This window comes from Triplophysa dalaica, chromosome 1 (assembly GCF_015846415.1).
Source record: "Triplophysa dalaica isolate WHDGS20190420 chromosome 1, ASM1584641v1, whole genome shotgun sequence".
In the NCBI taxonomy this organism is placed as follows: Eukaryota; Metazoa; Chordata; class Actinopteri; order Cypriniformes; family Nemacheilidae; genus Triplophysa; species Triplophysa dalaica.
The window spans coordinates 10,875,738-10,890,358 of NC_079542.1; the positions used below are offsets into that span (position 1 = coordinate 10,875,738).

General features: G+C 37.4%; 1 protein-coding gene across 6 annotated transcripts in view; it reads left to right on the top strand.

Moving 5' to 3' along the window:
- crtc3 (CREB regulated transcription coactivator 3) overlaps window positions 1-6,919 on the top strand; it is a 31,556-nt gene extending 24,637 nt beyond the window's left edge. For 5 of the 6 annotated variants that reach the window (XM_056754678.1, XM_056755020.1, XM_056754771.1 and 2 more), the window contains 4 exons: window positions 107-337; window positions 1,572-1,655; window positions 2,987-3,185; window positions 3,375-6,919. In XM_056754678.1, the coding sequence (XP_056610656.1) occupies window positions 107-337; window positions 1,572-1,655; window positions 2,987-3,185; window positions 3,375-3,580 (720 nt within the window). In that variant the 3' untranslated portion in view covers window positions 3,581-6,919. The remainder of the gene's footprint in view (window positions 1-106; window positions 338-1,571; window positions 1,656-2,986; window positions 3,186-3,374) is intronic. The other variant, XM_056754938.1, reaches the window with a different exon arrangement.
- Window positions 6,920-14,621: the final 7,702 nt, after the last annotated feature.

Here is a 14,621-nt window from a genome sequence, read left to right on the forward strand (position 1 = left end):
GCTCGGTTGAAATGTACCACCTGCTTCATTGTTCTGAAAGGCACGCCAGGGACAGAGTGTTCTGCGGTGCACTACAGAGATTTTCTAACTTTTCTGCTCCCTCCAGGGGGTTGCCTTGGACACCAGCAACTTACCAATGGAGCCGCCCCCTCCCTATCCCCTTTACCAGCAATCCCAGCAATCCATGCATGAAGCTCCTCATCCCCACACATCTATTCAGCAGAGCTCCCAGCATCCGGCGGTGCAGCAGCGACAGCACCAGGGTAACCAGCACCACCAACAGCACCAGCCTGTGTCCCCTCTTCAGAACGTCCAGCTTGACTTTAATTCCAGTGCTGTGAGTCGTTACAATATTCTATTAATGGAGACGGGGCTGAAAGGGGGAAGGCTAATGTTTGCATGCTGTTGATGATACATCATAATGTTGAGAGCAGCTTGTGCCAAATGGCTGTTTGAGAGGGAGGTTATTCTTAGCTGAACAGGTCAACAGTAAATGACCATATGCACGGAACGTTCTCAAGAACTTCCGCAATAATATAAGCCAGCAGGAAAACTTCAGGTGAACCGTCACTCATTGGTGTGGGAAATCTTCCAATTTTGGAAGTAGCTCTGTAAAGTATCAATACTTTTATACTTCTTTTATAATTAGAATCTAGTCAGATAAATAGCGTTATTCACTTAAACATAATTGTATTTATTTAAACAGAACATTACATTTCAGCAGCATGAGAGGAGAGCAGCAATATCTGTTTTACCTGAGCAAATTTAAATTCAACCTTCAGATTTCACACTTTTTGAAGGCAGCTAATGTAGAGTGACATTTTATAGTTATCAGTTCACCAGAAATCCTTTTCCCAATTAGTTCACCCAATATCACCCAGAATCTCTCATCATTTGCTCAACATCAAGTTGTTGTAAATATGTATACATTTCTTTGTGCTGATAAACACAGAAATATATTTGAAAGATGTGTATGACCAAACAGTTATTGGACCTCATTGACAACCATAGTAGGAAAAATAACTTTTTGGTTCTGTTAAACACAAAGGAAGATATTTTGGAGAATGTACACTTTTGACTACCAGCGCAAATTTTCCTACTATGGTAGTCAATGGGGTCAGAAAGATCAGAATGAGCTTTATTTTTAGTTTACACACACACAAGGAATTTTACTTGGCGACAGTACCTTAGTGCATGTACACATGGTGCAAACATAGTGCAAATATATACAAAAAGTACCAACATAATTTTTTTATTGAGTGTACAGATGTGTTATTTACAGGTTTTACATATTGTGTCTTACAATGTACAGTTTTTCCAATAACTGTTTGCCTACAAGCATTCATCCAAATATCTCTGTGTTCAACCAAACAAAGAAGTTTATACAGGTTTGGAACTATTAGAGAGTGACTAATTCGTGACAGAATTTTCATTCTTGGCTAAATTATCCCATCAGGACCATAAGTACCAGAAGTGTCATATCTTAAATCACTGTTTTAGGTTTCTACATGATATGTCATTTATGCGAAATCAAATCTTTACCATATTTAACTCCTTTTTTCACCCCACAGCACAGCAGCATGGGAGCGTTTTTCAATGATCCGTTTATGGAACAACAGTTCTCTGGACGCCAATCCAAATGTTCATCTTATCTGGTTAAGATTCTGTTTTATCTTATAAAGTCATAATAAGGGCTGGGCGATATCAAAATCAAAATTTTCCCCCAAAAAATGTTAACAGTTTTCAATTGAACTTTAAACTGCGGTCAACGTAGAAACGTAACAACATCATAAAGTTACATTTTCTCTTTATTAGAAACTGGCAAGCACATCTGGATGACTAATAATAATCCCAGTTCTAGTCTTAAGTGCACTGCATAGGAACAGAGCACGCAGTTATCAACATGGTATAAATATACCTTTAATTGACTTTAAAATGTCTGTGCAGAAGTGCATAAATTATGAAGGTAGTTATTCTTTTGTGAATAGTACTTTATTAGTCATGTGTGTTCAGGTTATATTCTGGGTAAGAGATCGCAAACCAAAACTGGACCAATCAGCTCTGAGCAAAGTGACATATATGTGACGCTCCCCTTGTGTCTTGCTCCAAATTAAAGAGGATGGATAAAAAAAAGTTATAAGATGTTAGACGGAAAATCTTTTGCTGCTAATTGTTTATAGTATTTATTTTTTATTGATTATAATAATGTATCATTCATATAACTCCTATAATTATTCCATGAGTTGATAAATATTAATAAATTAATAATAAACAAAGCATTTAAATTAATATAACTATATACTGTACGTGTAAATGCAAACTTCAGTATATAAAGCTTTTTAAATTAATGAAGCATACGTACGTGTTTTCATTTGATCTTTTTGTAAATTCATAAAATAATTGAATTCAGTTGATTCGCTTGCATTGATATAGTCAGTAGTTGACTTCTCAAACTTTCAGTGTAGCGGTGTTTATTCCTGACTGGTAAATGTGTTTTAATTCATGATATTTCTTTCACGATATCTTTATCTTAAACAGAAAAGTTATTTGTGCCGATACTCGCGAGAAGTCAATCAAACTGATGATGCTTTCTGTGTTCCGTGTGATTGGCTGTTTCCCGCACGTGTCACACTTTCATGTGCACGCGCCTCACAAACTCTGGATCAAACATGAGTTGAAAGAGAACGTTTTTACCAACTGTTGCGCAACAGCTGAACCTGATCTAAACCAGGCTGGGTTTTTCTGGTTTTGTCAACCCGCAACTTACTCTGCAACCCGGAGTTTGTTCATCTCGCTTTGTTCAATAGGCCACAGATGATTACTTTGATGTGTTTTTTATTCAAAACCTTGTTTCCTCGGTGTTAACTAAAAGCACAGCAAACCATAATTTCGGAAAATAAATTCACCCAGTTCTTGTCTTAATATTTTACAACTATAATATACCGTATTATATATGCTGTATTAAATAAACCGTGTGTTTCAACAGCAGGATCAATATAATATGTTAGAGAACGTCATGAGTTCTGTGGCAGGTGGATTTGACCCTTCCTCCAACATCTACTGCTCTCAAGCTGCCCTTATGGGCTTGGGTGGTAGCCATGGCAACCTGCAAGACCACTTTCAGATGAGGCCTAACATGCTCTACTCTAACTGCGGAGGAGGGGTGCCCAACATTATTCTTACAGGTACATTATTCTTTCTCTCTTATAATGCGTTTCCATCAGACAGACCTGTTCTACTTTACTTAAATAGGTCTCATTCATTAAATGTGGCGTAACCACCAGTAACTAGGAAAGGGCAAAAGCAAGAAAGTGCAGCTTGCCTTTTTATTATCTTTCACTCATTCTCTCTACTTTTGTCGTTCTTTCTCTCAGATGACTCCAATCCCAACTTGTCTAAGGACATCAGCAGCGTGTTGTCTGCTGTGCCTGAGTGTTTGGACTCAGACGGGGTTTTCCCACTAGAGGATGAACTTCGTATCGAGCCACTCAGCCTGGATGGACTGAGCATGCTCAGTGACCCGGATATGGTCCTCCCTGACCCCTCAGTGGAGGATAGCTTCCGCAGCGACAGACTTTAAAGAGCTACGTCCGCACATGAACGTGAAGACTAAAAGCACACAACCTACAGCACTCAGATGTTCTGTCTCTTCTGTCTCGTTTTCCCAAGCGCATGTTTTAACACTACGTGTTGATATGAAGTGAATCATCAGTCTTGCATGTGTCGCCCAGACGGTCTGTCAGTGGCCGTGTTCGTCCGGCATGCTTCATCTTCCTCGTGAGACGCCGTCATTGTATGCATAAAACTGACATGTGCTACGATCTGTAAAGATAAAGAAACAATCAACCCACATATATGAACCTGCCGTGTATTTTTTTTTTTATTGTGACAATCAGGACACTGAAGCCATACAAATGCCAAACCGTTCGAACAGCATCACGCCTCACGGATGGCTGGTCCAGGCTGGTCTAACTTAAAGCCACGTTACCAAACAAAATGAATGTGCTTGTTTTAAAAGATATATCGGCGCTTTTGGATATCATCATGGCAGCTTTTTGGCATTTTTGACGGAAGCGAAAGGATGGGAAGCCTCCGAGAACAGTCCTGTGTTTAGGCTGTGAATGTGGAGACGGTGAGAAGACGACAATTTGACGTGTTATGGAACAGAAGGAGTCAACAGGCTGCCCAATAGGGCGAGTTTCTCCGCTGGTGCCGCAGCCTGCAGTGCATGTTGTTGTTTATAGCACGTGCTAAGCTCATTTCATTATATGCCGTGTAACTGGTTTTCTGACCAGTCTGGGGTCACCTTGCTGGCCTGTCCGTGAGCTGTGAATCGGTTCGTCCTTCAGATGCTCAGAATGGGGCCAGTCCCTTCATTCAAAATTGTCATCTAATCATCATCTAACTAATGTGTATAGAGCATTATATTGAAATTTCTTTCATATTTTTTGTATAAAAAGAGAACTTTGCCACTTATATATGCCTCACAATTTTCTCTGACTAGAATGTATTTTCGATACAGAAAAAGGGCAAACTGTTTACATAGATAAAGTTTGAAAACTACAACTGACATATGCGCTCAGGCGCTGACATTTTTATGATTTTGCTTTACGTCTAAAAGAAAAACGTTTGTATCTTGCTGATGTTGATCCAGTCTTTAGTAAGCAAATAGAAGATTTGGCTATGCAGAACTTCAAGGGGAACTCCGGCCCAAAATGAAAATTCTGCCATTAATAACTCAGCCTCAAGTAGTTTAACATTGGTATTTTTCCCAAAATCGCAAACTAGAGTAGTTTTGAAAGCTTTCAGAATCTTTCTTAGATTGCAACACAACCAATCTTCAAAGCGCGTAAACACATTGTAAAATCGGTCTTTCAGTATAAATTGATATAATGCGATGAGGATACTTTATGTACGCAGACAAACAAAACTATGACTATATTAAAAAACTTCCTGATTTGAGGGTTAGTTTCCAGCACGTTCCCGAGAGCCACACGACAGTGCATCCGGTGTCAGCATCACTCGAAGCATGTGCGTTCCGATGTAGAGCCTTTGTGGTCAGAACGTGCTTGCGTCGGGCGATGCTGACACCGGATGCAACGCATGTGTTTGTATAGATTGCAATGCAAAAAAATTGGCTGGAGTTTCCCTTTAAGCACAGGACTGCTGGAACAATCTAGATCATAAAATGGAACTATTTTACTTGTATATGTACTATATCTTTAAGCTCATTTGAGATTTTATACTTGTAATGCAGCTTGTAATATGTGTATTTGTTATCTGTTTGTTTTTTCCGTTTGGACTTTCGTTGTGGACACCTGCTTTTGTGAAAGTTGTTGTGGTTGGTTTTATCGGTGATGTTCAGCATGGGCCCACACTCTGCAGCTCTGATCTGTTTTAGGGGTTTTAAAAAACGCAGTTCAGAATGCTTAATACGTGGACGTGGAACACATGTATCATTGTTATAGCTCGTGTTGAGATTTGCACTGAACAAAATTGATCTTTGGTATTAAGAAGTAAATTCATTTTTGTTATTTGAAATGAAGCCTGCATGACAGGAGTTTGAATTGCAGTGCATTTTGTGAATTTAAATGACCAAATATTTTGAAATGAAGAAAGATGTTTAAATATAACTCAGGAATATTTTCACCATATCGTAACTGGTTCAATGCTGCGTTTCCAGGGCTGAGTATCTCCTGCCTCCTGCCTGCCAGATCCAGACTGTGTCTGATTCCCATACCTGTTATAGTGGGGATCTGATGATTTTGTTATCCGTGTTAATATTTGTGTAGTTTTCGATTCCTGATTTCCAACGTAGTTGATAATAGAAAGCAATAGCAACGCTATCTGTGCGCCATGTCCACGTTATTTTGTTTTCGATTTTTACTTTTTTGTACATTCATCCAGGTCATATTTGTCAAAAGCATCATGATAGGCTTGTTGATGACTTCATCACAAATGAATAGATAAACCAATCATGAACGTTTAAGGGACGTTCTTTTTTATTCTTGTGTGTGCATGTTATTTGATGTGGTCTTGGGAGGCAAGAAGATGGGACGATTAACAGAAGCAGACACGAGGCCAGATTTACAAAAACCTTAATTCAAGCTTTAGTAAATCTGGCGTACAAAAGTGTACAAAAGGTTATTCTGCTGAATTATCTTTACATACAAAGAGATTTGGCTTTCACCCCTGTGTCTCTGGTTATTATGTTTTCTTTTGTAACATTGTTCTTTTAGGTGTATTATGAGCATCTATTTTAACAATAATGTCATGTTAAAGGCTGATGCAGCTTTGGGTTGTAGAGCATGTTTCACTGCATCACATGCCTTCTGAAGTGTGCATCTCTTTATAAAAAACAAACTGTTATTGTCTTTTGCTCTGTCACCTACACAGTTAAGTTTGTAGTTTATTGTCGGAAGTAACAGTGGCAGCACATTTCCAGGGCACAAGTAAAATGATTTGTTTTAGGTGTTCCCATTGATCACTCACTTGCTCTCCTCCTCTGGAAGGTATTCTTGTCCTCTGCCCTATTCCTGTTAATCTGTGACCACTAGCTCCCTCCCTCTGACTGTACTGTGATATTTTGGGTTTTTGTAATTTCCCATTTCCAGGCCATGTGCTTTAATGGCAAAACTTTATTTTAATATAGACTTCATAACAGATACTAGTTCTTTTTTCTTCTGTTTATAATGTTTCTTTTTTATGTTTGGCTTTTTGACAACAAAAATGTACAGTTATATTATTTAAAGAATATTTTCTTGTCCACTAGTGTTACTTTTTTATTATGTCATGGTGAATCCTTCTTTTTCAGAAATTATGATTTTAATACACCACAAGGCGTTTGGTTGTGAAGTATGTTATAGTGCTTTTCCTTTGATTTAATATAAACAAATAAAACTATTTACTGTCTATCAGATATCAGAGTTTTATCTGTTGTGTGAGCATTCTGTCAGCCATTTTCTCTTGTGCAACCTGTTGTTTTCAGATTAAACCACTAGATGGAGGCAGTAATACACTTTTAACCTTTGTAAAAAATGTCTTTTAAAAAGATGTTGGCTTTTTTTTATTGATTTAAAAGACCACTTTTTTGGTTTATTTAAAAACAGTTGTGTACTGTAAGAAGTTTCAATTCTTTTTAAAACTTACATTTGTGCAGAAAAATCCCTTGAAAATGTGTGTTATGGCTAAGGGAATGTTCTTTTTCCTCAAAGCAGTGAAAGTCATGCAAAGATTAGACAAAATCTGCTTTGATATCTTTGATCTGTCGTCCCGTCTGGTATTGGGGAAACCAAAGGATTACGCCATTAGATATTGTGCAGTGCAAGTCTGCAAACCAATGTGGGCTGGTCCGGCAAATGTTTTTCTGAGGTGTGAACAACAGTCTGTCTGGTTCAAATGCAGCAAAGCATGTAATGTACCTCAAATATGTAGAGCGATGCCCTGGCAAGCCTTTCATTACATGTGTGATACAGAACTTGTGATAATGGATTTTCAAAAACAGGTAGCCTAGTAATAACATGTTGGATAGCAGTGAGAGGAAGAACATGATAAGAGCGTGTTAATCTCCTCCACCTTTGGAATTCCCATAAACCATCAAAGGCCCATTAAAAAACAGCTTTTCTCTTCCTCCACCCCTGTGTACTTCAGCCAAGACTATAACTTTCTATTAATCCAAATTAAAACGAACAAATAACCTTTACCAGAGGGGCATGTAATGTTTCGTTTATGATGAGGCTGTTGGTAGCATGCTAAGACAATTTGTGTTTTTATTGATTTTCTTGTTTGTTCAGAACTGTAAATTGGATCACCATTAAATTTGTAGAAATAATACTTTTTTGTTTCGGTAACCAGAAAGAATGAAATAATGATTTTATTATATTTTTTCAATCCACTGGCAACGTTCCTATTCATATGGCCTTGTGATTTGCTTGTGTGTTTGACTGGATTAGAAAGAATGTTATAGCATGTGACTTCAGTACAGTGGGAATAGATCTTCAAATCCGAAGTGGCTTTGAGCTGACCCTCATATAGGCCTAGGAGATTAAGGTATTGAAGCTGTTATTCCTAACACTATTGGTTCTCTAGCAATCTGTGAACGATGATGTCATAGGCTTGAATATGCATGTGTGTGCATTGTGTGCAAGTCCTACGGAGAAGGGAATTGAATAACAACTTCAATTTCTGTTTGTTATTTATACAAAGTTATTGTATGTCTTTAAAAATATGCACATATAGCACTCAAAAAAATGATTACTTTAAATGTTGTTTGTGGTTGTGCTTTGGGGGATAAATTAGTTTGGGACAACATGGATGAGTACATCTTTACTAAAGTTCTACTAGATTTCTTATTTTAGTTATGCAAGCACAAACTAGATAGTAAACATTAAGACTCTTTGCCTTCTTCTGTGAATGTTATTGATCTTGGTTTTTTTTTAAAGAAAATAATAGATATTCAATTTAATTATTATAATATCTTTTGTATTAATATTTGTTAAATTCAGTTTTCCTATCACAGGACTACCCAAAATAATTCCTGGAAAATTATGATTAAACTCATTTGTTTTTTACCTTTAAGGAATACTGCTTGAGGTCCTGTGTTGAAGTGCATTGTGGCAAAGGTAAGGGGACATTTTTACATTCCTCAAGAATTAAATCTATAAGGTGTATTTATTGGAAAAGTGTGGGTGTAACCCATCTTTACGTACCCCTTAATTGATGAAGGAGGGCTGGAAGTGGGCTTGTGTTTGTTAAGATGTCAAGCTGGAATGCCTTGACAAATGACATAATTAAACTAAATAATTAAAAGGACTTTTTTAATGACCCTAAATAACCTTCTTAGTTTAATGAATAGATTCAATTAAGTTATGTTGTTATCATGCAGAAAGAACACCAGCATCCCCCAGGAGAGGAGACCTCTGACCTGTCACTGAAGCTGAACGTGATGATCCCAGACATCGGCTTAGAGCTTTAATGTGGAGGGACGTCATGTTCTCAATGCTGTAATCTGTAAAGAGCATCTAGACTGCTTTGAAATCCCAAATTCAAAGCTAAGAGGTTGTTTTCTTCCATAGTAACATATCCTGCCTTATTTTCCTATCACTTCTTGACTTCCGTCTGGAAGGCTCTTGCTTTAACGTTGAGAACTATGGGTTCTGTGGAGTCTTTTAAAAATAACATCTAAAGACGCCGTCTTTTTGGTCAAGCTTTTAATTTATGATATGGTTCTCCTGTTGTATTTATGGGATTTTATCAACATGGTTACACATATGTATTTTATAATTCATGTTAGTATTTGTATCAAAATGATTGTTATTTGTTATTCCATTGGTATTATTTTATTGTAAAAAACTTTGTGACTCCTCCTTGTCTGTGAAAGGTGCTATATAAAGAAATCTTACTTTCTTATTGAGGTGAGCTATGGGCTTTGTCAGTTCCAAATGTGACCATGGACAACAAAACCAGTCTTTTGGGTAAATTTGTCGAAACTGAGGTTTTGACATAATCTGAAAGCTGAATAATAAAGCTTTCTATTGATATATGTTTTGTTACAATAGGACAATACATGCCGGAGAGGCAATGGTTTAAACCTCTGGAATCTGAGGTTGCAAAAAAATCGAAATATTGAGAAAATTGCCTTTAAATTTGTTAATCAGAGGCACTGTTGCAGGCCATTCACTATCAAAAATAAAGTTTTCATATACTTAGAGCAGGAAATTTACAAAATATCTATATGGAAAATAATCTTTCTTAATATTTCAATGATTTGTGGCATAAAAGAAAAATCGATAATTTTGACACACACAATGTATTTTTGGCTTTTACTAAAAATGTTCTCGTGCCAATTAAGACTTGTTTTCTGATCCGAGGTCACATATGTGCTGTTTGCTTCAGTGGTGTAGTTATGGTTTTAATGCTAAAATACTTGTACTTTCCTGTACCTAAAGCTTCTCAAAATGAAGGACATTATCAAAAACTTGTCCCTCGAGCCAATGCGGTACTATACAAATCTTTCGAAATTTCTTATCTTCTCTTACTTGAGCCTTGCTAATTGGGTTTTCCTCTATTTTGCCCTCAGGCTTATTTGTTTGATTCTCACTAATGCATTCCAGACATTATCGCAGACCACCTAATTACTCATTCTTATTTTCCCCCCAGCCCCTCTATCTGCTCAAGTACCCCCTGTTTCCTTTGTACAACCATGTATGATCATTTGTGATGTATTTATGTGCTGCCATGGTTTCCTCCTTACCCTTTTATTCGGTCAAAGGTCAAGTGAATAATACCCACAGGAAAGGAAATGCACAGAACAACACCCACAGCATGTCAGAATTTGGATTTCTTTAAGCTGTCTTCTTATGTCCAGCTGTCTTCTTATGTCCACCTATCTTGTTTGCACTGTCAGATTCCAGTGTTAGTATTACATTGGTTTTTCCCTGGCTTTATTTCCCAGCTTCAAAGTGACTTCATGCAGTTTGATCATGTCTAATCATTCAGCCCAGTAGGCCTAATTGTAAACCTGTTGCAGGCCAGGATATTTTCTTCTTTAGAAGTCTGGGAGGTAAGTAGGCAAGACCTGATTTACGTTTGTTTCCCTGGATTTTGTCATTCATTTGTCACCCCAGTGTTATAAACAATCGTGTAAAAAGCTTTTTCTTAGGTCATTCAGAACGTGTCCGTGTGTGTATGGACGTGACTGCTGTTTTTTGGACTTCTGTTTCACTCTGCAAGATATCAGGACTTTTTCATACTCCCTGGTGTGTATGTGTCTGTTAGCTCAACATTGACAACAACAAATCCATCAATAATTCTTGTTAGTGCTATCAGGATTTATCTCAAACGCCCATATTTACCACATAGTCATCAAAATTCTAAGTGCTCATGGGTTATTGGATTACAATATATTGACTTAGGGACAGAAATAGCTAACGCACTTGTTGGATCAGCTAGCAAACACAAAAATAACACAGTAAACACACTAGCACTTGTATACGAATATATATATTTTGTCTAGTAGTTTCTCCCATCTGGATTAGTACCTAAATGACATGTTTAGCATTGAACTCGACTGTACAAATTACAGTGTTATTTTGACTTCAGAGATGTTGTTGTTTGCTTAATTCTGGATTACACTTTTCTGTCTACATTCATTCTATTATTAGGCTTCTATTAGTGATAGTTTACCCAAACTACTTCCACTATTGTCATTTCAATCCTGTATGACTTTCTTTCTTCAACAGAACACAAAAGAAGATATTTTGAAGAATGTTTTTAACTGGCCCCCATTTACTGTGTTCATACAGTAGAAGTGAACGGGGACCAGTGCTGTTCGGTTACCAACTTTCTTCAAAATACCTACTTTTATGTTCTTCAGAAATAAAAAAGCCGTACAGGTTTGAAATGACAGGAGGGTAAATGATAACACAATTTTCATTTTTGGGTGAACTATCACTTTAAGAAAGTGCCAACATGTCTATAGACAAACACTGACACCGTATAATGATAATCTGGGACATACTCTTGTGTTGAGTCAGAGTCCAGCTGTGTTTAAAAGCTTACAAGGACTGTGTTTTTATAAAGATACCCAGAAGTAGTTTATTCACCCCAATCTCCTATGTCAAACTACTGTTTGTTCTCCTCCAGGACACAGAGCCCTGCAGGGGAATCACATTTATTTGTTCAAGTGTACTAATCTCTGCACACCAGTGATAGAATCAGGGAGTGGATCTGCGTGGTTCATTTATCCATCACAAATTGAAACATGCATTCATAGATTGCACATTAGGATATTAACAGATGGTCTGAGATAGTCAATGTGTACTTTTGGGAGAATGTTGCTGTTTTTGTTTGACCGAGAGGGTAATTCTCCCTCTGTGTAGTTTTTGTGAACGATAATTAAAAATAATTTGTTTGTTTCTTCAAAGTTTTCTTTCCCCTGTTCGGCCCCACTGTTTTTATCACAATGTTTGTATGAATATTTCTGGTCAGGCTGAGGGGGAACTCGCACACATCTGCTTCCCTCTGGGCGTTCACACTGTGAGATTATTACAGCCACAAGGCAGCTGTTCTGTGTTTTAACCTTTAGCTGACGATCCCCGGAGATTTCATTCCACATCACTCGGTTATTTTACATCTTGATGAGCAAGAGTCTCGTATGAAATACATCCCAGGTCAAAATATTTGACATGCTTGTTAATCGTCTTATTAAACTCAATTTAAGCAAGGACATTTTGGGGGTTGGTGCTCTATGAGCATGAGGAGGTCATAGTCATCTGTCAACACGGAATTGCTGGTTTTCATGTCCTCTTAATGGCTACCATAGCAGGGAAAAAATCTTTGTACATTTGTGCAACTAGTTCTGGGGTACTTTTGACCAAACTTTTGTATTTTTTTCCTGCTTCTGGAAGTCAATGGTGGCCAAGAACATCAAAATATATTTCTCTATGTTCATCAGATCAAAGAAATTAAAACAGATTTGGAACAACTCTAGGGTGAGTAAATGATGACAGAATTTTTTTTGAGGGGTGAACTGTCCAGCTGTGATAAGACACATGTGCAGAAGGGAATTCCTCCATTGGGGACTTGTTGTCTTTTCTGAAACATTTTTGTTATTTGGCTCGCAAAACAGGACCTATCTCTGGGAAAACAACTCTAGTGCCAATAGAAAATGCATAAATGGTAGATTTCTGTTCAATCGTTATTTGAATTTGTTACTGTCTAATCATTATTTGGATGTTACAGTTCGCTGCTGTCCTTTCAAAACCTCAGATGTCCAAATTTAATGATTTTCAGGAAATCTATGAAGTGCTTTTTAAATGATTAAATACTGTGTTCTCTAAGTTGTCAAGCACTTTTAATACCCAGTGACAAACATAAAGGTTTAACCATAAAAACAGTTTATGGCAAAAATATTAAAATCCATAAATATGGAGTTCCAAGGTTTCAGAAGGACGGTAGTGAAGAAAATTGCTTTTAAGCACAATTTTATAATATTCTAGCATAATATTCTGTGTTAGCTTGTAACAATCGATACGGAAATAGACTCTCTGACCATCATTCATTATTTTGCAGGAATTCAGTGGTTTCCATATTCATATTGAAATATGAGCCAAAAATGAATAAATAAATTGAAATTATTGTGTTACATCAGACTTTTTGCTTTCGTACACAAAGCCCGTTTACACTCACCATGCACTCATTCCTCTCTTGCAAACCTAGTAACTGCACAAAGGGGGTAGATTCATAGGCACTGTGGGATACATCACCACTGCCACTAATAAACACCAAGTGTTAGAGTGAAGTTACTGTACAAAAGGGTCAGAGTTGAAAGGGTTGTCCGATTGCCATGGTAACCATAACATTGTGCACTTGCAGAATGTGTACAAACGTCATCCTGAAAAAGTTTATACACTTAATGACCCAATTGTTTATGATGAACAGCGTCACGTATATCTTTGTAAATGATTCTTTAGGAGTGATGTGTGTGTTTACGTCTCCTCGTTACACCTTTAAACTCAATTGCCCTCAAAGTCAGAAATAAGTAGGAGGGCTGTAGATTGGGATTCTTGTCCGTGTAGCTGTACTGGAGAGAATCTTTACCTCGAGTGAAAGCAATTTAAGTGTACAGTTACAGAACTGGGAGAAACATAGCCTCAATGTGACTGTCTATCTGAGCAGGATCATGCAAGCATACCCTCTTCAAAGCGTGAGAAATAGGAAGAGAGAGATACTGATGCACAATGTAGGGTTTAGTTTCCAAGATCCTAAATACAGCTGTCAGTTTCAGGTTTAAAAGATTAGAGGCATAATGTTAATTTTCTGCCTGTTAGTCACACAGGCATGATAATCTGCAACACTGTCGCATGTTTTTATCTTGATGAAACTTGTTCTGTTATAAATTGTTTGTTGGTGACTTAGTCTATTAAAAGGAAAAAGCTACTTATTATTTTTTAAAATGGAAGTTTGTATAAAGCTCACACATCATTACCACCATTAGACTATGATACAGTATTGTTGAATGATGCATTCTACTGTGGAATAAACCTACCATCGCTGCAATGAATGTCTCCGTCTACTTTTAAAGTGAACTTTACAGTGAATTGTTGTGTGAAATGATGAAGGGCCCCTTACCTCTTGCACATCGCGACATATTAAATAGTTGTGAGTCAGAGGTTGACAGTGTTCATTGAGGAGCAGAAAGATGTGGTACACTTGCTAAAGAAATGTCTCTGCATGCAGCAACATGTCATTTGAGGCTCTGGGGCACTTTAACACACAAGTGCTCGGTAGAGTTAGCTTTGCTTTCTTTTTTTATTCAAAGGGCGCGGAGACAAGAGACATAATGTCTGTGTATGATGATGTCCAGTTGATAGGAGTTATTTTAGGCACTGTTTCCATGGATGGTGGATGGGGTCTGCAGGAGAGCTCGATATAACTATTTGTTAAGCTGTGACCTGTTGTTTTGACATTTCTACACACACACACTGCATAGTGATGGAAAACACTATCAAATCAAGTGTTATCTAGAGCATCCTGTTCTGTATTAGCAGCCAAATCATTTGAGAATCACAAAGTTTCGTTATGTTGTACGTTTTGACACACCAGCTTCTTGTCATGGCACG